We start from the raw sequence: 22400 nt of genomic DNA, 5'->3' as shown, positions 1-22400 counted from the left end.
CTGTTCCTGCTCTGTGCCAGGGCCTGGGCAGCAGGACCCCACACATTAGAGGGCATGGGGGGAGAAATCTCCCCTGTAAGACATGCAGGGCTTCTCAGCTTCGCCCCCTTCCAGCGTAGGGCACAGCGCCCGAGGGAGCCGAACCCACCGGGGGTCGTCGCTTGGCCCTGGGCGCGCGGGCAGAGGAAGGTGTTCCCTTCCCGGGGTGCGACCGGCAGCGGGACCCCCGACGGCAGCCGGGTCCGGGGCGCTCGGAGCCACCGTCCCGTGCGCGCCGTCCCGCCCGGCGCTGCCCCCGCCGCTCCCCCGGGGCCTCCCGCCGGCCGCGAGGCAAAGTCCGCCCCGGCGGGCGCTAAGGGCCGGGCCGAGCCGTGCCGGGCCGGGGCGGGGGCCGGAGGAGAGGCCTTGGCGCTGATTTGCATAAGGTATAATGCCTTATGGTGGCGGTCATGGCTTGGTAGAGCGCGGCCCGCGGCCCGCAGCAGCCGCGGCCGGGGCGGAGCGGGGAGGAGGGAGGCGAGCGGCGGGCGCGCCGCGGCCCCGGGAGGATGGTGTCCCAGCTGAGCGCCCTGCAACGGGAGCTGCTGGGCGCCCTGCTCAGCTCCGGGGCCACCAAGGAGGGGCTGATCCGCGCCCTGGAGGACATGGTGCCCGCCGCCGGCTTCGGCGTCAAGCTGGAGAGCCTTCCGCTGTCTCCCGGCGGGCCCCCCGACGGCAGGGCCGCCCTCCCGCCGCTGGCCAACGGGCACGGCAAGGGCAAGCTGTCGGGCGACGAGGGCTCCGAGGACGGCGACGACTTTGACACGCCGCAGATCCTCCGGGAGCTGCAGTCGCTCAACACGGAGGAGGCCGTGGAGCAGCGGGCAGAGGTGGAGAGGATGATCAGGTACCGGCACTGGGCTCACCCCGCGGCGCGCCGGGGTCCGCCCGCAGGCGCTCGGTCCGACGGCCCCGGCACCAAGCGCCCTGCCCGGGGGCCGTTCCCGGTGTGTCGAACCCCGTGTCGGGTCCCGGCGCTCCCTGCCCGCCCCTCGGTCAGTCCCGGCGCTCCCTGCTCGGTGTGTCCCACCCGGTGGCGGGTCCCGGTGCTCCCTGCCCGCCCCGCGGTCAGTCCCGGTGGCGGGTCCTGGTGCTCCCTTGCCCGGCGGTGGCGGAGGCCCCGCGGCGGAGTGGAGCGGGCAGGGGGAAGCCGGAGCCCGGCGGCCGCGTCCCCCCGTCCCGTCGGGGCCGCGGCGGGGCCGGCGGTGCCGGGGCCGTGGGGGCTCGGACCGGCCGCCGGCTCCGTCCCTCCGCGCCGGCGGCTCAAACATAAACCGCACCACGTGGAGCCCGGGGCGTTATTAATTTATTTCTATAAATCATCAACAGAAAGATACACAAAGGGCCGCGATCAGGGCGATCGGGCCGGCGGGTTATTCATTGCAGGGGTTGTAAAGCGGACCGGCAGCGGGGAAGGAGGAGGGAATCCCCGACGGCGGCGGCTCCTCTCCGGCCCATCCCGAGATGCGGCTCCGCTCCGAGCCGGGCCGGGCCGGGCCGGTCCGAACGAGGCAGCCCCGGGCTCGGCGGGCAGCGCTGCCCCGGCCCTTGGGGGCGCGGGTGGCACCGACCCCGCTCCGGAGCCCCGGGGAAGCGGCGGCCGCCGCCTCTCCCGCGGCCGCGGGGCCGGTGCGAGCAGGTGGGAGCCCCGCGGGGACACCCCGAGTGCGGCGGGGACGCCTCGGGGTCCGTCCGTGTTCCCCCGTTGTGCGCTGTCGGTCTGGTGCCTGTGGCGATGCCCGGCGCGATACCCGGGGCGCGGCCCCGGTGCCGCCGCCCGTGTGTGCCCGTGCCCTCTGCCAGCCTGCAGAGCCCAGGGGCAGCCCCCAGTCCCCCCCGACATCCCTGGGCCGCGGCAGCGACGTGCTCCGGTCCTGCCCCGGCACCAGCAGGGCAGACGGTGCCGTTTGGGGACGGGGCAGTGTCACCCGCGCCTGCCCAGGCTGGGGCCCCTCGGGTGCCACAGGGTCTCCGTGCGAGGGAGGATCCATCGCAGACCTTTCTTGATGGGTTCCCACCCCTCCTGCTTGCCACGGAGCCCTGCACCCCTGCGTGCTCCCACCTGTCCCCTGTGCCCTCCTTGCTGGCCACATCCATCCCCGGGGTGGCCGGGGGTGCCGAGCAGGCTGAGCCCCGGGATCACGGTGCTCCCACAGGTGTTTCCGTGCAAAGTTTGCCTTGGGTGCAAACAAGAGCGGGCACATGTCCCTGAGGAGCCTTTGCAAAGAGCTCGTGTTTGCTCTAAGAGAGGCCTTTGTACTTGGAGAGGGAGCGGGTAGGGGAGCCGGGAGACACCGACTGCGGCCGTGCTTGGGGGCTGAACCCCCTCTTCTCCTGCTCCCCTGGTGTCCTGACCCCAGGACAGGCTCACTCTCGGGCTATTCCCACACCCCTGGGGGTGCTCAGCCCTGCAGCTCTCCAGGACCGTGGTCTGGGCTTTGCTGCCCACCCATGGAGTGGAGGGTGCCGTGGTCCCCGTGGGTTCACCCTGGGCGGTGGCACGGAGAGCCCAGCTCTGGGAGAGACACCCCATGGCTCCCTCCCTGCCCCATCCTGCCTGCCAGGGCTCACCCAGACCCCACTCAGGCAAATAACAAATCCCAGGAGCACCCAGATCCCATCCATGGGCTGGGGACTTGGGGAAAACCACCAGGCCTGGGGACCCAGCAAAGCCACCCCCAAATGTGTGGGGAGTGTGGGTGCAGCCGATGCCCTGGTGTGCAGGGAGATGCTGGCCAGGGACGTCTTTTCTGCAGGGAGCTGGGTTTATAATCCATCTGTATAAATTCTTGGCATATTTCTCTGAGGATGTGGAGTGTATTTACCTGGATTTGAGGCTGACAAAATGGGTGCGCTGGTCTGAGAATCGCTGAGAAGAGGAACAGGCTTTGGCCCCCCGCCTATGTGTGAGACTGAGTGGGGAAACGACTCTTTCTTGGGCAGCATTGGCAGCCAGGCTTTGTGGAGTTAATTTTGTACAAGAAAAACACACCTTGCCATGATTTTGGTGGAGAAGGATTGTGGAGCCAGGGCAATAAACTGGTTTTCCAGTATTAGAAAGCACTCCTGGGTTGGGTCAGGGTTTTGGTTTTGTTTGTAAGTAAAGTCATGTTGAAGATTGGACAATTAATGTTGGTTTTATTTCATTTTGGTGACAGAATCAAAGAAAAAGGGCTGGTGTTGACTCAAAAGGTTTTCCTCTCTGGCTTTTTAGGTTACCAAAAAAGAAAGGAAAAAAAAAAAAGAGGCCAAACAAACACTCAAACGTTTCATTTTTGGGTCAAGTCCAAACATTTTGTTTAACATGAAACAAAATGTTTGGGTTTGGTTTCAGGTTGTTTAACCCTTTTGAATACGGTCAAGTTGATTTGTAAAGGAAAAGTCACTGCTCAGAAATTAAGAGCTGAATAATTGTTTTGAAAGTGTAAGTGTGAAACACGTTGGAAATGTCAAGGTGAAGCCTTTTTAAAAATAATTAAATGGAGGGAAATTCTGGGACTTTTTTTTGCTAATTCTCAGGTATTTTTCCAGCCAAAACATTGCCAAATTTTATTTGAATTCCAAAATCTCGCTTGTAGCCTGCGAGTCACTCCTTTGACATTTTCCAAGTGTTCTCTGATTCACTGGCTCACGGTTTCGCTCTGAGAAAACGCTGCCCCGGGCTCGGTGGTGAACCAAACCGCTCTTAGAAATGATAATGAGCTCTGTTTCATTAACTTGTTATTAATCCGTAATTAGTGGGATCAGTTAGGTGACATGAACCGCTTGTGACAAAGGTCTGCCCGAGCCCCTCAGCCCGGGCGCGGTGGCTTTGCCCAGTGCCGCTGGGAAGGATGTTTTCTCCACATCCTTCTCCTTCCTTCCCACCTTCTCCTGGGAACCATGGCATGGAAAGGACCCCCTGTATACAGCGGGGTTCCCCTGCCTGGAGGATGCAGGGTTGGACACAGGCTCAGTGACTCCAGGAAGGCTCCGTGGCTCCTTCCCGGGGTGTGACAAAGCCCCGCTTGGCTCTGCTCCGGTACCTTTGCCGTGGATCCAACCAGCTTTGTTTTCAAGCTGCATTCAGGACAAAAAGTAAGAAATCTACTTGTTGGGCTTTTTTTTTTTTTTTCTTCCTCCACTTGACAAGTTGAAGGATCCAAAATAAGTAATGAATTGGGAAAGCAGTCGGACGGTCGCTCCAAGCGCGGCGTTGGGGGATCGCATTATTTGAGTGCAGGACTGTGACCAGGTCTGGGCTCACGCCGATTTTTCAGCGCTAAAATGCTTCCTTCTAGCCCAGAATTAACCCAGGGGTCTTGTATACAGCACAGGTGTGTGGGCCCAGCCTGCTGGCACACTGGGCATTCGATAGAGCTAAAGGCCACGGACAGCATTTGGATTTTCAGCTGTAATTTTATTTGTTCCCTAAATCAGCCTCAGCTACTCCAAGGACAAAAGTAATGTGATTTAGAGAAGAGTCATTTACCCTAGATCCTACAGGATCAAGTGTTCAATAATAATCAGGAATGACTCAACATTTTTGGGGTTTTTGGTTTCGGTTTTGCATTTGGGGACTCGTTGGGGTTTGTGTGCCTGGTTTGACCTTGGCTTCTCACCCTTTCACATATGGTCGATGTGTGCACAGCTGTGGGAGCGAGGGAATAGGGTCCCTTTTAAGGGGATATTGAGATTTTCAGATCATTATCCCTGCGGGAATGGAAGGAAGAAGCTACACAGCAAGCATGGCAGGTGGGGCTTGGTGGCCGTGCAGGGGTCCCTGCCAGCCACTGCCGATCCTGGGGGCATGGGGCACAGTGCAGGTGCTGCACCCGTGAGCAGAGGCAGGAAAAGCATCCCCAGCACTTCTCTTTCTTCATTAAGAGACCAGGATGGGCGTCCCATCCCCATCCGTGTGTGTATCCCATGGCGTGTGTGTATCTTCCAAGGGAGAACTCGTGCTGAACGCAGCCGCAGCAGTTCACGGACAGGCTGTGCTTCTCCACGGAGGATCTGGAGGAGCTTTACTGGCATTAATGAGACCTTGGTGTGTCCCACCAGGACACCAGGATCCTCTGCTTCTCCCTCCCTGGGGGAACAGTCTGGCTGGCAACCCCCGGGGTGGGTGTGAGCCCCCATCCCGCCAGCCCTGGGGTGGGACAGGGCTGTTTTGGGGGCCTGGAGAAAAATATACGCTCAAAGGATCTTGTGTCCTTCTGAAATAGTAATAATAATAAAAATAGTAATAGTAATGATAGTAACAGTAGTGAAGGGTTTCCATTATGGGAAGAAACAAATACTGGGGGCTTTTCCCTGGCAGCAGATATTAACTCTTGATTTCCCTTGCTGCAGCGAGGACCCGTGGCGGGCAGCGAAGATGATCAAGGGGTACATGCAGCAGCACAACATCCCGCAGAGGGAGGTGGTGGATGTCACCGGCCTCAACCAGTCCCACCTCTCCCAGCACCTCAACAAGGGCACCCCCATGAAGACCCAGAAGAGAGCTGCCCTGTACACGTGGTACGTCCGCAAGCAGCGGGAGATCCTCCAGCGTAAGTACCCGCGGCAGCGCTCGCCTCTGGGGACGGTGGTGGGGAGAGGGGTCCCCGTGTCCCTGTCCTGCCCCTGGGTACCAGCACAGCCCCCGGACTCCAGCTGTGTAGCGTCTCCCCAAAACATTTTTCCAAGTAAAATGAATTTAAGGCGCAGGAAAACTGGGTGAGAGCCCCTCTTGGTGGCAGGGTTCCCCCTGGCTCACCCACACAGCTGAATTTCAGGGTGTTTGTATTAGTTAGAGCTGGGAAAGCAATTAATGATGGCTCACAATTAGGTGCCTTTCCCACCTTTGCCCCTTTTCGTTTTTATTTCTAAGGCTGCTCATTTTTTTCAACTAAGAGCAAAAAATGTAGAGAGAGAAAATTAAAGCCCCCTGAATTGCTGCTGTCTGTAGCAGGGTTTGGGGCAGTCTGTGCTGTTTAAAATGCAGATGATTTTGACCAAGAACACAGACTATTCTTGTGTGCCCCTCTCTCGCTGTTCCCTGCCCTGGGATCTGTCCCGTTGAGCTCAAAGCAGCCCTGAGAGGCACTGACACCCCCCAGGGAAGGGCTCTGCCTCCCTCCTCCAAAAGGATGCAAAATCCAGCAGATGGGAAGTGCAGAAAAGGGTTTAGCACCAAATGCCATTGCTCTGAAAACACACCTTGAGACGTTAGAGCAAACAGAGCCTGCTCCAGCCTTGCCCTGTGTTTCCCCCCCGTCACGGGGGGAAAAGCCATTATAAAAAGAGGGAGAATTCCCCTGCAAAAGTGGGAATAATAAAACCCTCCCATTAATCTCCCTTTACTGCCGTGGTGACAAGCGCCGGGGCTGAGGCGGCCGCCGAAGGTCACCTCTGGTGCTGCCCGCCCCGGGCACGGGGCCGGCGTCCCACCACGCCAGGATGGGAGTGGGAGGGGAGCTGTGGGTGAGCAGAGAGGGGCACCCTCTCGGGGGGCTTTGCAGTCGTCCTGCCCAGCTCCTTGCTTGGAAAAATCCTCCCAAAACAAGTGCAGGCTGGCAGGGGCCCTGTCCATGAATATGCATGGCCATACGCATGCCCTGCATGTGCCTCCCCATTAAACAGGGATGGCAATAGGCTGGCCCCTTCCCGGGATGGGTGGCAGGGAGCACCTGGCTTGCTCCAAAGGCTGCCATGGGCTCGGGGTGCTGCGGGAGGGGACACGGGGGGGCCACCTCCGCGCGGGACAGTGACTCCGAGCGGCGGCTACAGGCCAGCTCACGTCTGCTCCTTTCTCTTTCAGAGTTCAACCAGACAGTCCAGGGTTGTGGAAATATGACAGACAAAGGCAGTCAGGATCAGCTGCTGTTTCTCTTTCCAGAGTTCAATCAGCAGAACCAGGGGGCTGCCCAGCTCGACGACGCCTGCTCTGAAACCCCCAGCAAGAAGATGCGGCGCAATCGGTTCAAGTGGGGGCCGGCCTCCCAGCAAATCTTGTACCAAGCCTACGAGCGCCAGAAGAACCCCAGCAAGGAGGAGCGTGAGACTCTGGTGGAGGAGTGCAACAGGTAATGGCTGTCCCACACAGCCTGTGCTGCCTCCCCTGCCCCACAGCCTCAGCCTTCCTTCCGAAAGCTGTGGGAGATGCTGGGCTCCCTGCTCACCACCCCAGCTCCTGGCTCATGGCACAGCTTTGCCGAGCTGCCAGGCCTCTCCTTGCCGTGTTTTCCCCATCTGGGTGATGTTTGGGGCAGAGTGAGCTCCGTGCTAGGGCAGGGATGTGATGGGGATGCTGCAAGGATGATGCAGGGATGCAGCGGGGATAGTGCAGGGATGCTGCAGCGTTCCAGCAATATCAGAGGGACCGGGGATGGCCTTTACAGCATGGCTGTAGTTGAAGAGAGCAGGTGGGCTCTTAGGAAGGGCTGAAACTCCCCCAGATTTGCTGTCATCCCGAGCCCCCTGCTTGCCCCCAGCCTCACCCTTGCTCCAACGTGTCCCCTTGCACATGCAGGGCCGAGTGTCTGCAGCGAGGAGTGTCCCCCTCCAAGGCGCACGGGCTGGGCTCCAACCTGGTGACGGAGGTCCGTGTCTACAACTGGTTCGCCAACCGGCGGAAGGAGGAGGCTTTCCGCCAGAAACTGGCCATGGACGCCTACAGCTCGGGCCAGCCCCCGCACAGCATGAACCTGCTGCTGTCCCATGGCTCCCCGCACCACAACCAGCCCAGCGCCTCCCCTCCCAGCAAAATGCCAGGTAAGCCTCGCCGAGGGTGCTCGGGGGGTGATGGCAGAGCTTGGCTGGGGATGGGGATGCTGAGCCCGCGGGGCTGCGCGCGCAGGGAGAGGATGCTCACCCTGGTCCCTGCTGCAGCCTCAGGGAGGGATGAGGATGGTGATGGAGAGGAGCACGTGCTGTCACTGCAGTGTTATGGCCAGGCGAGCCACATGGTGAGGGCTGGGTTTCCGTCACGCCGAGGATAAATCAGTGTTTGCTTGATTGGTTTAACTCACGGGAGTTCCGTGTGGGCTCGGCTGGGCAGGGAGAGGCTGTGCCCAGCAGGGCAGGAGGAGCTGCCCTTTGCCTGCCGTGTTGTGCCGATGCCAGTCCTTGGGATGCAGCGCACTGGGGAGCACTGGTTTTGGGAGTGCACAGGCAATGCCCGTGGGAAGGTGTGGCAGGCAGTGTGTCCTGGCCTCGCTGCAGGGCTGGAGATACCCCGGGCTGGGTGCATGACTCTGCACCATCCCCATGCCGGAGTGGAGGGAGGTGGATGAGGAAAGCTGCTGGGGGTGCAGGCTGCGTCCCGGCTGCCCCTCGTCCCCCTCGGACACAGCCCCGGCACCGGCACAGCTTGGTCGGGGAGGCTGGAACCAGCCGCCTCCTGGAAATGACCCTGCCCGGCTCTTAACACACACCCAGCTCGTTACAAAGGCAAATCGAAAGGAACCCGTGTGGCGGAGAGTCCCCGCGGGAAGGGCAAGGTGCCTGGGGACAGGACTGGGGACGCTGCCAGCGGGTGGCTGGACACCAGTCCTCGGGTGTTGGCAGGCGGTGGCAGCCCCCGAGGGGTACCCGGGGATGTGGGTGGGCAGCTCCTGGCCCTGGGAGGAATCGGCAGCATCCCGGGGACCGGCCAGCGGTGACCAAAATGTGACCCTGCCCCAGGAATGCCCCGCACAATGGCGGGGACGGGGAGGACGTTTGCCCTGCTGTCAGCGGCTGATTGCTTACAAGGTGCCCTACAAGCACATTGTCAGCAGAATCAGCTGTTTTCGGTGTCGCGGCGGGCTTCACAATGCCCCACCAGCATGCAGCCCCGCATTGTCACGGCGTTGTCCCCCGTGCATACTTAATTGACAATTAAGCCGGGGCTTTGAACGAACCCCGCTGCCTTTGATGTGCCCCCGGCCTGCCAGCGCACATGGGGCACCCCCCGAGAGCCTTTGTTTTCTTCTATTAGGGGACAGCAATTACTGTAACCGCGGGCATTTATCTTGGGGCTGCGGGGCCGTTAAGCCCCAACCTTTATTTTCCCGTCGGAGCGGTGCCAGCAGGGGCCGGCCGTGGCTATAGGGCCGGTGACAGCCCATTCCGAGGGGCTTTTGAGCCGGGCAGGAGTGATGGCTGCAGGGAAGGGCCCCTCCGGAGGGGTCAGGAGGGCTTGGCTGCGGGAATTTCGTGGCGGTCGGTGCTCGTATCCATCCTGAGGAGGAGGAGATGGGCGCAGCAAGGGACACTGTGGGGTTTTAGGGCTGATTCGGGGGGCAACAGGCAGGGATGGAGCTCAGCCATGGTTGCCACAGGGTGCTTGAGCCAAGCTGGGTCCGAGAGGCTTCCAGCACCCAAAACACCACCGGGTCCATCGCTGCTGGAACCTCCTCCAAGAGGTGTTTGGGGATCCACTCCTGGTGGGGCACCTTCGGTGCTGGCTCTGCTGCCTGGCTGACCCCATCCTGGCTGTCCATGCTGGGATTTGAACTGTCCTTGCCCCGCTGCGGCGGCGTCTGGGCCGCTCAATGCCTTAACAGCTTAATGAGGATGCTGGGACACTGCCCCTGCCCTGCCCGGCCCCCGTGACGTCCCCGGCAGGAAACGATGGGGCTGGAGCTGTGGGGCAGCTGCAAACCTCTCCCGTGCCCGTGGACAAAGAGGGATCGCCTCTCCTTGGGACATCAATGGGGTCTTGCAAAAGGGCGGAATGACAGTGGGGCAGGGATGAGAGCTGTAAAAGTCAAACATCCTCCGGTCTCTTCTTGGGGACCCATCTGTCAGGCCTCGAGCTGTAGTTTTTAACTATTTGGAGGTAAATACTTAAAGCCTTTCTATCTCGGAGGCTCGTCTCCGAGGCTGGACTTTTCCCTTACTCTGGGTTTTATCAGCGATCTTGGTTCCCTGTTTGATTTGAAGGTCACTCGGGGCTTTATCTCGGTGCCATGCCGTAGACTCTGGCTTATGCCATTTTTATCTTCAAGAGCCCCGAAGACAATCGGGCCATTGATGAGATTAGGGGAAGCACTGCCCGCCCCCGCTCCCGCCCTGCATACAAAGGGCCGCCCGCCCGCCCGGCGCACCCGCAGAGCCCCGGCCCCACAGCATCGCCTCCAGCCTGTCCTGGGGGGCTCCACGCCCATGGGGGTCAGGGTGTGATCCATCCATCCATCCATCCATCCATCCATCCATCCCTGCTCTGCAAATATCAGAGTAGCAGAGCGATATCAGAGCAATCACATTTATATACATATATATTAAAATGCATTACTTATATATATATATATATACATTTTGATATCTCTACAGATGGAGATAAACATAAAAATAACCCAGTGCCACCCCTGAGATTCTTCCTAAAACCCAAAGGGCAATTTAAGTGCTTTAACTTTCCTTTAAAGCAGAGCCCATCAGTAAACCCTCTCTCCAGGGGTACCCCGGCTTATACCTGGATCCTCCCTGGTGTTCCTTGGGGTGCTGGTTCTGACTGGGACCCAGTGCCAGCAGTTGTAATATTTTACTGTCGGGGGCATTGTGGGGCTCGGTGGGTACAGTGCACTGTTAGGAGCTTTTCCCTGTTTTATGGGGGTAATTAGAACTTTATGACAGCAGCGAAATGGGAGGGTCTAGTCCCCATAAACGGGTTTATAATGGATATAAACTATGCACCTCTGTAACTGAGCAAGATTAACACTTTAGGGACAATTTGAGTGGCAGCCCAAAAATCAGAGCTTCCCTCGGTGCTTCCTGGACCTGAATTTTGGGAGTGTGAAATTGTCCCATCAGCGACCTGGCTGTCCATGGTGTCAATGGGTGGAGCATCATTGAGTCCAGCGTGACCCCAAAAAATTACACTTTGCCTTTCTCACCTCACTTTCACACCCTGGTCCACACTGGTGGCTGCATCCTGGGGGGTCAGTCAGAGCCAGAGCTGAATCCCTGCTGCCACCAGATCACTCACTGGTGATTTTTTGGGGTCTGTTCTGGGGTTTGGCATTGCTGGTGATGCGCAGGACACTGGTGAAGCTTGGGGCAGAAGTGCGGCCTGGAGCTGGGGGAAGGGGCAGATGCTGGAGGTGAGGATGGCAGCAGGGAAGTCGGGAGGTGCTGGGGCTGTCTGTGGAAAGCTGTGGGTGCACAGGACCCCCCTGCCCTGGGGGTGTCACGCTGCTGTCCCTGTCCGTCGGCTGGAACAGGGTTAAGGCTACGGGAGCCGGACCCTGCGGCTCGTCTGGGGCAGGGGAAAGCAGTAAAACATTTCACAGGCTGTGCAGCTCAGGGGCCACACAATGGCCCATCCCATAAACAGACTTTTATATTATGGCTTTAGCTCCAGTTAAAAAAAAAAAAGCCTTGAGGAGGGAAGGCTCCACAGCCAGACCCATTCCTGGTGATCCCCATCCAGGCTCCTCTCCTGAGCAGCCGCGGGAAGAGACTGAGGGGGAATAAATCCCTTTGCACAAGGGCTGCTTCCAGCTGTGGAGGCACAGGAGAGCAGCGGGAGAACTGTTGTGTGGGGCTCTGATGGCTGTCTGGGCCCAGCTCATAAACCCTGGATGCCAAAGCCCCCAGCTCGCTCCGGGAGGAATCCTTCAGTCCCAGTGCCAGCAGCTGGAGCTGTCCCCATGCATTCACCCCAGATGTGGGGGTGCCATGGGGAGGGCCCAGTGGTTGTGCTGCCAGGGGAGGGCTGGATCTCAGGGTTCAGTGACTGAGGGAGGCCTGGGGAGCTGAGGAAAGGCACCCCCATCATCAGGGAGCTCCGTGTGTTACGGCAGTGGTGCCTTGTAGTGGCTTCCCAATATTGATGATCTGACCTGCCCAAATCCATCCCAGCCCTGGGGACACATAAATAATGACACCCTTCCCATTGTGGGAATGGGGGAAACCCAGTGAGGATAGATGCTTCCTAAAGGAAGCCTTGGCAGAAGGCTTCTCCCTGCGCAGCAAGTGGTTTCTGAGCAGGGTCCTTGGTGGGGCTGGGGAGTGGCACCACTGTCACCAGCCCCAGAGCCCAGCCTCGCTCTCCTGGGGAGAGTTAATCTTCATCAAGACTCTTCATCAAGACACAGAGTCTTCAGTGGTTTTATCTAGAGACCCAAAACCTCAGTCCCTGGCCTATCAGGGAATCTCGGCGCTGGTTATTGTTCCTCAAACAATCAACGTCTTGTCCTTGGGGTTGCAAGGAAGAGCTTGAAAATCAGCATTTAACCTCCTGTGTGTTTTAAAGCCAACTTCACAGCTTTGGGTAGCTCGGCTCATGAGTTACCACCCCCTCAGCTGGATAGGGCATGGTTTTGCATTTAAAATGGACTTTGTGTTTTGTTCTTCCTGAACCCAGAAGAGCTTGAGGACAGCAGAAACTCTGATTTCCTTTGCGAGAGGAGCCGTCTGCGCTCTCGTCTATCTCTCAGATCGCGCCCAGAAGAAAGGGCTTTATTTTATCTCCCCTCCCATTGTTTAAGCAGCGCCGGGATCCCGGCCCAGAGTGAAGCACCCTCTGCGCGGGGCCGGGGCCATGGGAAGAATGTGTGTGACAGTGCCCGGGTTGAGTAATGTTTACCCTGTTCATGGCAGGGACGTCCACTCGGGCCGGCAAATATCCACCTGCCAGAGGACATTCTTTTATTATCAGGGATAAAGGGGTTTGCTGGGAAATGATCAGGAACCAGACATCGTGAGGAGATTCCTATCTGTGGGACGTGTTTGACCAGCTGATGGGGAAAATTTGGAGGCGATTAGGGAGTGACTGTGTTGTGGTTTTGGTGGAGGGTCTGGGTGGGTCTGTGCTCGGGCAGATGATTTTGGAGCTGGTGGAACTCCTGGACTCCAGTTTTTATTTCTTTGCTTTTCCTTGGTGCAGAGATTAATTTCAGAGTAGCCCTTAGAGCATCCTTCACCGAGCCAGCCATGGGCTGAACCTCCCCTGTGATGGTCATTTGGAGGAGGTGTCCCCAGTGCCCTTGTGCAGTGGCTGGGGGTCACGGGTGGATGATGCTCACGGTGGCTGGCAAGATGGGCTTTGCCACCATGGGTTTTTTTCCCAGGAGAGCCGTGGTTTGTCCGTCCATCATCCACTCCCAGAGCAGTTCAGTAAATCTGGCTGGGAGCACAGGGCTGGACTCCTCCTAATAAATGGCTTTTCACCGTAGTTGTCAAGGCAGCCCTGTAAAAGACACTTTTGTTTCCCATGGGTTTTCCTCAGTTAATTATTTGTGATCTGTAGATGCCTTTCCATGACACATGGCTGATCATATGGTTATCAGTGCGGGCTGCTTCAGCCAAATTAAATATATTTATATAGAAGGCCTGTGCTCAGGCCAGATTTCACTCCAGGGCAGTGGAGGGCTGGGGTCTGCTCTGGGGATTGGTGTGTGTCTGGTCCCTCTGCCTTGCTGCGGTGCCCTGTTAATCATACACTTGTGGAGAGAGTGTTGAGAGGGAATCGGATGCAGAAGGGGCTGAGAAAACAGTGGGAGCCATGGATCTGGGAGCTGCTCACTGTAACTTCAGGAGATGCGGTCAGGGAGAAGCTGGGAAGCGGTGCTGGAGGAAGGGACAGGCTTTTCAGTGCTCTCGCTTCTGTTCGTCATTCGCGGGTGTCATTTAGGAGCCTGTGCACGTCTGCATCCTTGTGCCACACACCGTGGGAGGGCTGGAGGCTCCGAGGGGGTCGGCACAGCCCTGGCACACCTCTCCGGTGCCCGAGGGTGATGCCAGCGCCGGCGGTGTTTTGCAGGGGTCCGGTACAGCCAGGCGGCGAGCGGCGAGGCGGCGTCCTCGGGGGCCATCAGCCACCACGGCAGCGGTGCCATGGTCACCACCAGCCAGGCCGTCCTGCAGCAGGTCTCCCCGGCCAGCCTGGACCCGGGCCACGGTTTGCTCTCTCCCGACGGTAAAATGGTGAGTACACCTGGCCCATTGTGGCGGCGGCGCTGATAAGATAAGAGGGCCCAGCGGGCAGAGCAAACACGCTTTCCCCGGGTTTCACACGCGGCCCAGGCTGAACAATGGGGCATTGTGGGGGAAGAGGGTGCCACTGTCCCCACCGCCAGCCTGCGAGGCGGCGCTCCCGGTGGGACACGGAGTGTTTTCCGAGATGGATCTGGCAGAGCCCGGGGGTTCATTGATCGCAGGCTGAACGCGCTGGGTGGATCACTGTTTGCTTTCTCCTGCTATGACATGGTATTGATAAAATACTCATTCATTACTTTTTCCCTAAGCCCTCCCAAGTTTGGGGTTTGGTGGGGAAGAGCTTTCCTTGCGAGCAGGGACGTTCTTGTCCCGGGGCATCACCCAGGGGATTGAAGCTGCTCGTGCTGGCTCTGGCCCCGCAGCTCCTGCCTCTCCCCATCCCCTTTGCCGTGTCCTTGGGGCTCTGCTGCCAGGGCTTTGCTGGGCAGAGCCGTCAATGTCAGCATGGCAGGAGCAGGGATGTGACACCAGCATCCCTGTGGTGCAGGACATGTCCCCATGCTGGTGCTGCAGGGCTGTGGCAGGGCTCGAGCACTCGGGGTGCCCCTTCCTGGTGCAAAGCCCCTGGAGGAGTGGGTGAAGGAGCAGGGCAAGGAGGGGGTACAGGGGTTCGGGTCAGGACGGGATGGGATGTGATAGCAGAGCACAGCCCGCCCCTGGAGCAGGCTGGCAGAGCTTTGCGTGCAGCTGCTGCTTTTCCGGGAGGAGTTTTTTTTCCTGCTGAAATCGAAAGTCAAACATGGCACTGGGTGACGGGGCCAAGCCGGTTCTTCCCCGGTTTTCACTTCCATTTTCAGAGGGTTGTCCCTCCTGGGCCATCCCGTCGATCTCCTGGCAAAGCTGGGTAGTCATGGAGGGGCTCACTGTCCCCTCCCTCAGCTCTGGCACCGTTTCATTGTGCCTTTCCTTCTGGCTGGAGAGGGTCTCCGTGCAGCCCCTCGGGCTCTGGCACTCACCCTGCCACGCTGGGGCGACATTGCAGAGTGACACCCCAGCCCCCCCAGCCCACTCCCTCTGCCCCAGCACGCCCAGATCGCCTCAGGGGCGTGTTGAGCCTCATAACCCTCAGCCTGGAAGCCATAAAATGAGTCAGGGATAAAGGCGGTGGTGGCAGCAGCACTGCGTGCCCAGGGCGGGGGGTCCCCAAGGACGAGGCAATGCCAGCACCTCCTGCCAGCTCCTGGGACCGGGGCAGAGACCCCTGGAAGGGGCTGGGCAGCACGGCAGAAGGAAAGGGAGCAGATTAAACCGGGAAAATCCACTTGCTAAAGTGCAGCAGAAGAGCCCTGCTGAGTTCTCCCCGCGGCACAGACACTGCCCAGCGCCGTGGGGACCGCGCGGGACCGCGGCTCTGCCAGCTTATCTCTGATCTCTAGGCAGGGCTAGCTGGTGCTTGCAAGTGATTTAATAGAAATATGCTGTAGGCTGTGGTTTCTAGTAAGTAAACATGTGCCTTTAATGCCCCACATGAAACAAGGAGCTGCCAAGGAAGTTGCTGCATCTTTCAGGAAAGAGCATTACTGAGGCTCCAGAAATCTTTGGTGGCTCACTCTTTCATGCTCCAGTGTTTGCCTCAGCTGAGTTAGTGCCAGAGGGTCTGCCCTGAGGGTCCAGTGCCTGGAGGGTCTTTTCCAGTCATGCACAATCCAGGTGCAGCGCTGTGGGGCTAAACACCCCGTGAGAGGAGCTGGGGCTGCTGGCGAGCCGCGTGTGCTTGCCGGGAGCTGTTTGACTTGTGCAGCCGAGTGTGGTGTAACCCGGCCTTGAAGGGACTTTGAAAGTGGAAAATACCGGATCAGGAAATGTGAGTCACTCCCGGGCTTTGGAATTTATTGATGGATTTGTTTCAATTGCTATCTCCAGCTCACATGTGCAAAATAAACAAGGTGCTCGGAACTGGTGTCCAGAAATGTCACCTGAAGGGCCGCGGGGATCGCTCAGTGCAAGAGGGCTAACAACAGGGATTAGGGGAAGGGGCAGCAATTAAAGAAATAAGGCACTTACATGTCCTGGGGACCAGCTCCAGTCCTCGCAGCACATGCCAAGTGCCTTTGTCTGATCCCTAAACTTTGGCCCGAAACCCCGGGCACTGACTCTGGCTGTGCACACCTGCCCTGTCTCACCAATATCCTGCCAGGTTGGTGACTAAGATCATCACCATGAGGCCCTTTTAATCTGCTTTCTGTCATTTTTCTTCACCTTCCCGAGTCTATAAGTCCCACTTTCCCCTACAAGCACAATTGTTAGAAGTTAATGAGTGTCGAGAGCCCTCAGCTGTCCCCGAGGGCTGGAGCTTGGACTTGGGGTACAAAACAGCAAAGGCTGGGGATGTGCCATGTCCTGGTGCCGTGCTCCAGTGGAGCTGGAAGCCAGTGCCAGCAAAGTCCTTCCCTGCTGTTTTGCTGTTTATTAACACGAAGTTGAGGTGCTGTAGTTGGGGTCTGCACCCTGGGGCCGTGGGGGCTGTGTGGGGTGAAGCCCCAGCGGGACTGCAGCCTGCTCCCCTCTGAGGAGGGGGCTCTGCTGATCCCCCAATGTCCCCATGAAGTGGAGGAGGGGGCTGGGGCACCCCGTGGCCGTGCTCTGACTGTGCCTGTCCTGCCTTGCTCCCAGCAGCTCTCGGTGTCGGGGGGCGGGCTGCCCCCAGTGAGCACCCTGACCAACATCCACAGCCTGTCCCACCACAACCCGCAGCAGTCCCAGAACCTCATCATGACGCCGCTCTCGGGAGTCATGGCCATCGCCCAGAGTAAGTGCACCCCGAGGTGGCCTCTGTGCCCTGCCCTGTGACAGGGAGGGGACACTGCCCGCTCCTGCCGGCACTGACGTCCCTGCTCTGCTCTCTCCCTGCTCCCAGGTCTGAACACCTCGCAGGCTCAGAGTGTCCCCGTCATCAACAGCGTGGCCGGCAGCCTGGCAGCCCTGCAGCCGGTCCAGTTCTCCCAGCAGCTCCACAGCCCACACCAGCAGCCGCTGATGCAGCAGTCCCCCGGCCACATGACACAGCAGCCCTTCATGGCCACCGTGACCCAGCTGCAGAACTCACACAGTAAGGCTCAGCGGGAGCTGCAGAGGGCCCTGGAAATGAATTCAGATGGGAAATCAGCTTCTGCTCTCCCCTGCCCAAAGCTGGCACCCTTGGCTGCTGCCCCTCTCTCATGGTTCCAGCTCATGGGATGCTCAGCAGTGAGGGGTGGTCACATCCCGTCCCATCCCTTCCTTCCCCTGCTCCATCTGTCTGGTCCAGCCACAGCCTCTCAGTCCCCACGGGTTTCTGGGGGTGAGCTGCTGCCTGGGAATGCAGTGACCTGCGGGGAAGTGCTGGGTTCTTCCCTTGGCTTGTTTTAGCTCATCCCTGTCTCCATGCTGCCCATTCCCATCCCTGGACCTGCTGGCTGGGGGTGGCTTTTCCCTGAGCTGTGCCCTTCCTCTCCGCAGTGTACGCACACAAACAGGAGCCTCCCCAGTATTCCCACACCTCCCGCTTCCCCTCGGCCATGGTGGTGACGGACACCAGCAGCATCAGCACGCTCACCAATATGTCTTCCAGTAAGCAGGTAATGGCCCCACAGAGGTGGCTGAGGGGGCACGGGGTGGGGGGTGAAGGTGGAGTGGAGCTTTTTCCCCTCTGGATATGGGTCTGGAGGTGGCAGTAGCAGAGATCCCATCCTGCTGCCTGTGCTGCACTCATGTGGGAAGCTGAGGATGAGAACCCCATTCTGGCCCCTTCACAGGCTCCAAAGCACCTGCTTGCAGGTGGCATGATGGGGATTTGGGCAATTTTGTCTAACACTTGCTGGTACCAGCTGGGCCCTGCTCATGCCTGGGGCAGCTCCATGGGCGTGGGAGCATCCTACTGGGGCTGAGAAGGTAGAACCAAGCAGGCTCTGCTGCCTGTGTCCAGGGGGATCGACCCTGCTTGGAGTCAAGTGGAGTCCAAGGCTCCCCAGCTTCCCCCAGCCCATAAACCTTTATCATCTGCCCACTGCAGGTGTAAGGCTGGACTTATCCTGGTTCAAATCAGGTGTGTGAGGTTTTCCTTAGACAATAGTCCCTTTCTGAGAGCCAGATCTGGGGACTGTGGGAAATATGTGGCCCTTATTGATCGCTAGATAAATAAGAGAGAGCCTTGAACTTGCATTCAGATAAACTTTCTTCACGAGGTTTGACAGGGGACAGGTAAAAAATGTCTGCAATGACCACAGAGTAAATACAGTGTGGGATTGCTGTGAGATCCCCCGGGATCGCTGTGAGAGGGTGAAGGAAGGGGCTGGGGCTGCAAAGGGCAGACGTGGGGGATTTGGGGTGCTTGGGAAGGGGTCAGGAACACCACCCCCCCAGGTCTCACTCTTTGCAGGTCTCAGGGTGACCACTCAGGCACGGCCGCCCCTCCGAGCTCCATTTCCTCCGTGCAGCTTTATCGGCCCATCTGCTGCGCGCTCAGCCCGAACTGCCCCTGATTAATCGAGTTCTCCTGCCTTTGATGCCGGGCTGGCCGCGGGAGCCCCGGGACACAGGAAATGTCCCTGGCAGGGAGATAGCGCCCGGCCATCCCCGCTGCCCCGGGCCCTGCGATCACCCTACCTTGACCAGCGCTGCCCACGGGGCTGGGGCTCCCGGGGGTTTCTGCCTCCATCACGTTTTTGCACTTTAATTAAAGCAGGAGGAGCTGTCACGGCTCAGGAGGGGGCATATGGGGCCAGGACCCTTCACCTGCTGCGGCGAAGGGGCACCCACCCCCCCAGTACCCCCAATACATGATAAACATCCTGCAAGCACCAGGGCATGGTCTGACTCCTGTGTCCAACAGAGAACCCTCCCAGCCTCCAGGGTCTCTTTTCCTACCAACCATAGCCCAAGCTACAGCTGGAAAAATTTATTTTTGGACATGGATTTCTTTCTTGGTGCTTACTGGTTTCATTAGCCAGAGGTGAATGAAGTGTGACAGACGCACCGTGGGGGCCCCATAAATGCTGCTTACCCCCCAAAATTGCTCAAATACCTGAATATTTTTGGTGATTTGGATTTCTGTCATCAACTGGGGCTACCAGGGGCTGTGCCCTGGCTCCTCCACACTTTGCCTCGGTATAAAGCAGGCAGCCCCCACCAGGCCCCAAAACCTGTTCCGTGGTGGAGGCGGCTGCTCTGGGTCCTGTGGGGGGGATGGAGCTGGGGGAGGTCCCTGGTCACCCCTCAGCTCTCCCCTCGCTTGCTGTGGGTCTCTTATCAGATGTTGTTATTAGACCTGGAAGGGGCGAATACCTCCCGGTTCCTTTGACAACGCTTGAGTCCAAGCCACCATGTTTATTACATTGGCAAACACCTGATAGCCACAGCCAGTCCCTAATGACATGTCACGGGAGGCTCCTGGCGTCTCCTTATCTCCGCCTGACGATGTTTGCTGTGCGCTCCAGCCCACAAGGTCACCCCCCTCCCCAGCCCCCTGCCCACCAGGGACCCCAGGGATGGAGAGGGATGGAGAAGGGGCCTCTGCAGTGGGATGGATGTGGCAGTGGGGGCTGCTCGGCTCCATCCCTGGAGGTGAGAGCGATGCTGGGGGTCAGCAATGAGCCCCCAGTGCTGCTCCCACTCCAGCCGAGCTCAGCCTCATGCCTGGCTGCTCCTGGGCTGCGTGGTACAATCTCTGCAACAGCCTGGGCACAAACACTCCCCATTATTGTTTTTATTATTTTTATTATTATTATTATTTATTTATTTATTTATTTTTGGGAGGGGGTGGCAATAGCTGGCTAAGAAAGTATTTTCCCACTGCCTTCCCCACAGGGGTGCCAGGGAGGGCTCGGGGCTGAGCAGGGCACCACCAAGGTCACGAAGGAGTGCAGGAGGTGATGCCTCCGAATGCTTTGCAGCGCTACCTCCTCCTCCTCCTGCCTCGCTCCCCGCCGCTCACTGTGCTGCTCCCTCTCCCTCCGCAGTGTCCCCTGCAAGCCTGGTGATGCTCCACACCTCGCTGCCTTTGCACATAGCAACGGGATCTTATTTTCCACAACATCCCGCCGGCGAGCTGCGCTCACAGCCCAGGAGTCGCCTGCCCGAGCACAGCCCAGCAGCGAGGAGCCCGACACGGAGCCGGGGCTCGAGGCTCCCCGCAGCCCTCCCGAGCCCGCCGGGGACCAGCCCGGAGCCGCGGGGCCCACCCGGGACCTGCCTCTCCTTCCCTCCACGCAGTATTTCCAAGATGTGTCTTGGGGATTGTTTTTCTGAAGTATTTGCCTTCCAAGAGGCTCTCCCGAGGAACAAGGCACGAGCTGTGCTGGGAACTGGTAGAAGGGGAAGATGGATCATATATAAGTTATACTCCTCCACTAGGCGGACTGAGAGGGACCGGGGTCTGTTACTTGGCGTTTGGAGGGAGGAATTGCATGTGATGTTGAACTGAGCCAATTAAACTGTAAATACAGGTACAGTCTGCTCCATCTCCCCCCTCCCCACTCCTATACATAGAGATTTATATAAAAAAGAAGTAAATTTTGTCCAATGGATGTAAACTACTGTAATTAAGTGCAATTCCCCCATCTGTATATATTGGTCCTGAATATCTTCTCTTTCTCCTTTTTTTTTTTTTTTTATGGTAAAGGTCAGAGCTGAGGATGGTTTTGGTTTTGTATTTCTCTTTTTCCTTTATATGAGTGAATTCCAATCCTGGGCCTGGCAAGGACACTGGTCAGGCAGCACCGGGCTCTGCTGTGCAGGAGGACAGGCAGACACGTGTCCCCTGCATGGTGACATCCCACGTGAGGGAAGGGCACAGGGCGAGCTGAGCAGGACCTGGATGATCCATGTGGGGACAACTGCGACTACGAATTAACCTCAGTGGACTTTCCCGCTTTTGGGGACTCTGAGATGGGCTCTGGTGGGGTGGGGAAGGACTCGGCAGCCTGGTGAACACATCCAGCTGCTGGGAAGTGTCAGCAGCTTCCAGGTGAGCCTGGAGCATTTGCTGCTACAAAGTGAATGAGGGGACATGGAATTCTGATGGGATCTTCTGCAGATGGGGTTCAGAGACTGTCTCCCTTTTCTCCCCCCTCGGCACAGAGGGGTTGGGTGCCCAGTTACTGCCTCATCTCCTGCCCAGTAAATGGCCAGTACAGGTGGCTTCTTCCTGCCTTCAGCAGTTGATGATGAGCCTTGTTGGCTCCAACCTTGCCAGCACACAGGGTGCTCTCATCCTCGTGGTGCCCTGGATGGATGGATGGATGGATGGATGGATGGATGGATGGCTGGATGGATGGATGGAATCTGAGCTGTGGTGTGAACGCTCCAGCTGCTGCCCTGTCTCACCTGGCAGCGGCTCCTGGATGGAAAGCTCCACAGCAAGATCTCCAGCTTGTGAATGATCCCAGCTCGGCGGTGAGGGCACGTCCAGCCCCTCAGGCACCTGCTGAGAACAGACACCAGAGCCCTGGAGGAGTTTGGGTGCCCAAGTCCAACCTCCTGAAGCCATGGAAGCTGTTAAAGGCATCGTCTGCCCTCTGTGAGACACGAGCTCCTCTGTACATGCTCCCCTCTGTAAAGGGGTCTAATACTCCCCAGTTGTGCTGATTTTTCACTAACTTTGTGGCATGTGCCAACTGCTGAGAGGGATTTAGAGAGGTGGACAGCAGCAGAGGTGCCCATGGACAAATAACCATGCTAAGAAGGAGAACACTGGATGCTCTCTTTGGGCTGAGAAAGGCTCTTTGACTCAGTTTCTCTGGCACAGTGGGACCCTCACCCTCGCTGGGACTGACTGGAGCTGCCCTACGGTGAATAAGTCATCAGGAATTTGGAGAGCAATATTCAGAATTACATTTAATTTAATGTATACCATAATTAAACACCATTTCTTCTGAGTCCTTCCTGCCGTGTGGTCTGTGAATTCCACAGTGATCATCTGTGGTGGTTTGGCAGAGGTGGGGCTGACAGGGTCATAGGCTGGTGGTGTGTCCCTCCTGCTGTCCCTTGCAATGATCATCTCCATTTATACCTGCCTGGATGTGAGGAGTCCAGTGTTTCCTGTGAATCCCCAGGTATCAGCCAGAGATTGCAGGAGGCTTTTGGAGGTGGGGAGAGCCGTGTCCTCACCCTCCTAATGATGCCCTAATGATGTTGCCCTTAGCCCAGCACGGTTCCTCCCTCATCCCCTGCTAACTTAAGCAGCCAAGTGCTAAGCAAACCAATTAGGAGGGGAGTGCCAAAGCCAAGCCCCATCCGCTTTGGATGCTGAGCCCCTGGGTCAGTGCAGCCCGAGGGGGAAGTGGGAGGGTGTGCTCTAGGGGCTGGAAAGCTTTTGAAGGTCCTTGATTGTGGAGAGCTAACAGAGCTGAGTGACTCTGAGCACAGCAGTGGAAAAGGGTGGAACCTTTGTGAGGTTAATGGATTAAGCTTTCCCTGGCTGATGCAAATCCAGGTGG

The 22400-nt window shown here is 58.2% G+C and overlaps 1 protein-coding gene across 4 annotated transcripts; it reads left to right on the top strand.

Annotated features, from left to right (window-relative positions):
• The first annotated feature begins 482 nt into the window (after positions 1-482).
• HNF1B (HNF1 homeobox B) lies at positions 483-21839 on the top strand. Of its 4 annotated transcripts, none has more exons than XM_042026448.1 (9): positions 483-886; positions 5374-5573; positions 6824-7088; positions 7535-7776; positions 13751-13914; positions 16600-16735; positions 16844-17035; positions 17425-17543; positions 19923-21839. In XM_042026448.1, the coding sequence occupies exons 1-9, from the start codon at positions 549-551 to the stop codon at positions 19941-19943; spliced, it is 1677 nt and encodes a 558-aa protein (XP_041882382.1). In that variant the 5' UTR covers positions 483-548; the 3' UTR covers positions 19944-21839. The 4 variants fall into 4 exon arrangements, with proteins under 4 accessions (XP_041882382.1, XP_041882385.1, XP_041882384.1 ...); XM_042026451.1 differs by having other exon boundaries at positions 484-886; positions 6902-7088; positions 16603-16735; XM_042026450.1 differs by having other exon boundaries at positions 484-886; positions 6902-7088.
• Positions 21840-22400: the final 561 nt, after the last annotated feature.

The sequence above is a fragment of the Corvus kubaryi genome, unplaced genomic scaffold, assembly GCF_017639235.1.
Source record: "Corvus kubaryi isolate FWS band 111438036 unplaced genomic scaffold, C.kubaryi_AGA036_p1.0 37284, whole genome shotgun sequence".
Taxonomy (NCBI): Eukaryota; Metazoa; Chordata; class Aves; order Passeriformes; family Corvidae; genus Corvus; species Corvus kubaryi.
Note: the sequence above shows the minus strand (reverse complement) of the source record. Positions and strands in the feature narration are given on the sequence as shown.

Bases quoted from the DNA above. Each gene is read 5' to 3' on its own strand.
- HNF1B (XM_042026448.1), top strand. From the start codon at position 549: ATGGTGTCCCAGCTGAGCGCCCTGCAACGGGAGCTGCTGGGCGCCCTG. The intron at 5,574-6,823 runs GTAAGTACCCGC...TTTCTCTTTCAG, and splicing joins GCAGCGGGAGATCCTCCAGC to AGTTCAACCAGACAGTCCAG. The intron at 7,089-7,534 runs GTAATGGCTGTC...TTGCACATGCAG, and splicing joins CTGGTGGAGGAGTGCAACAG to GGCCGAGTGTCTGCAGCGAG.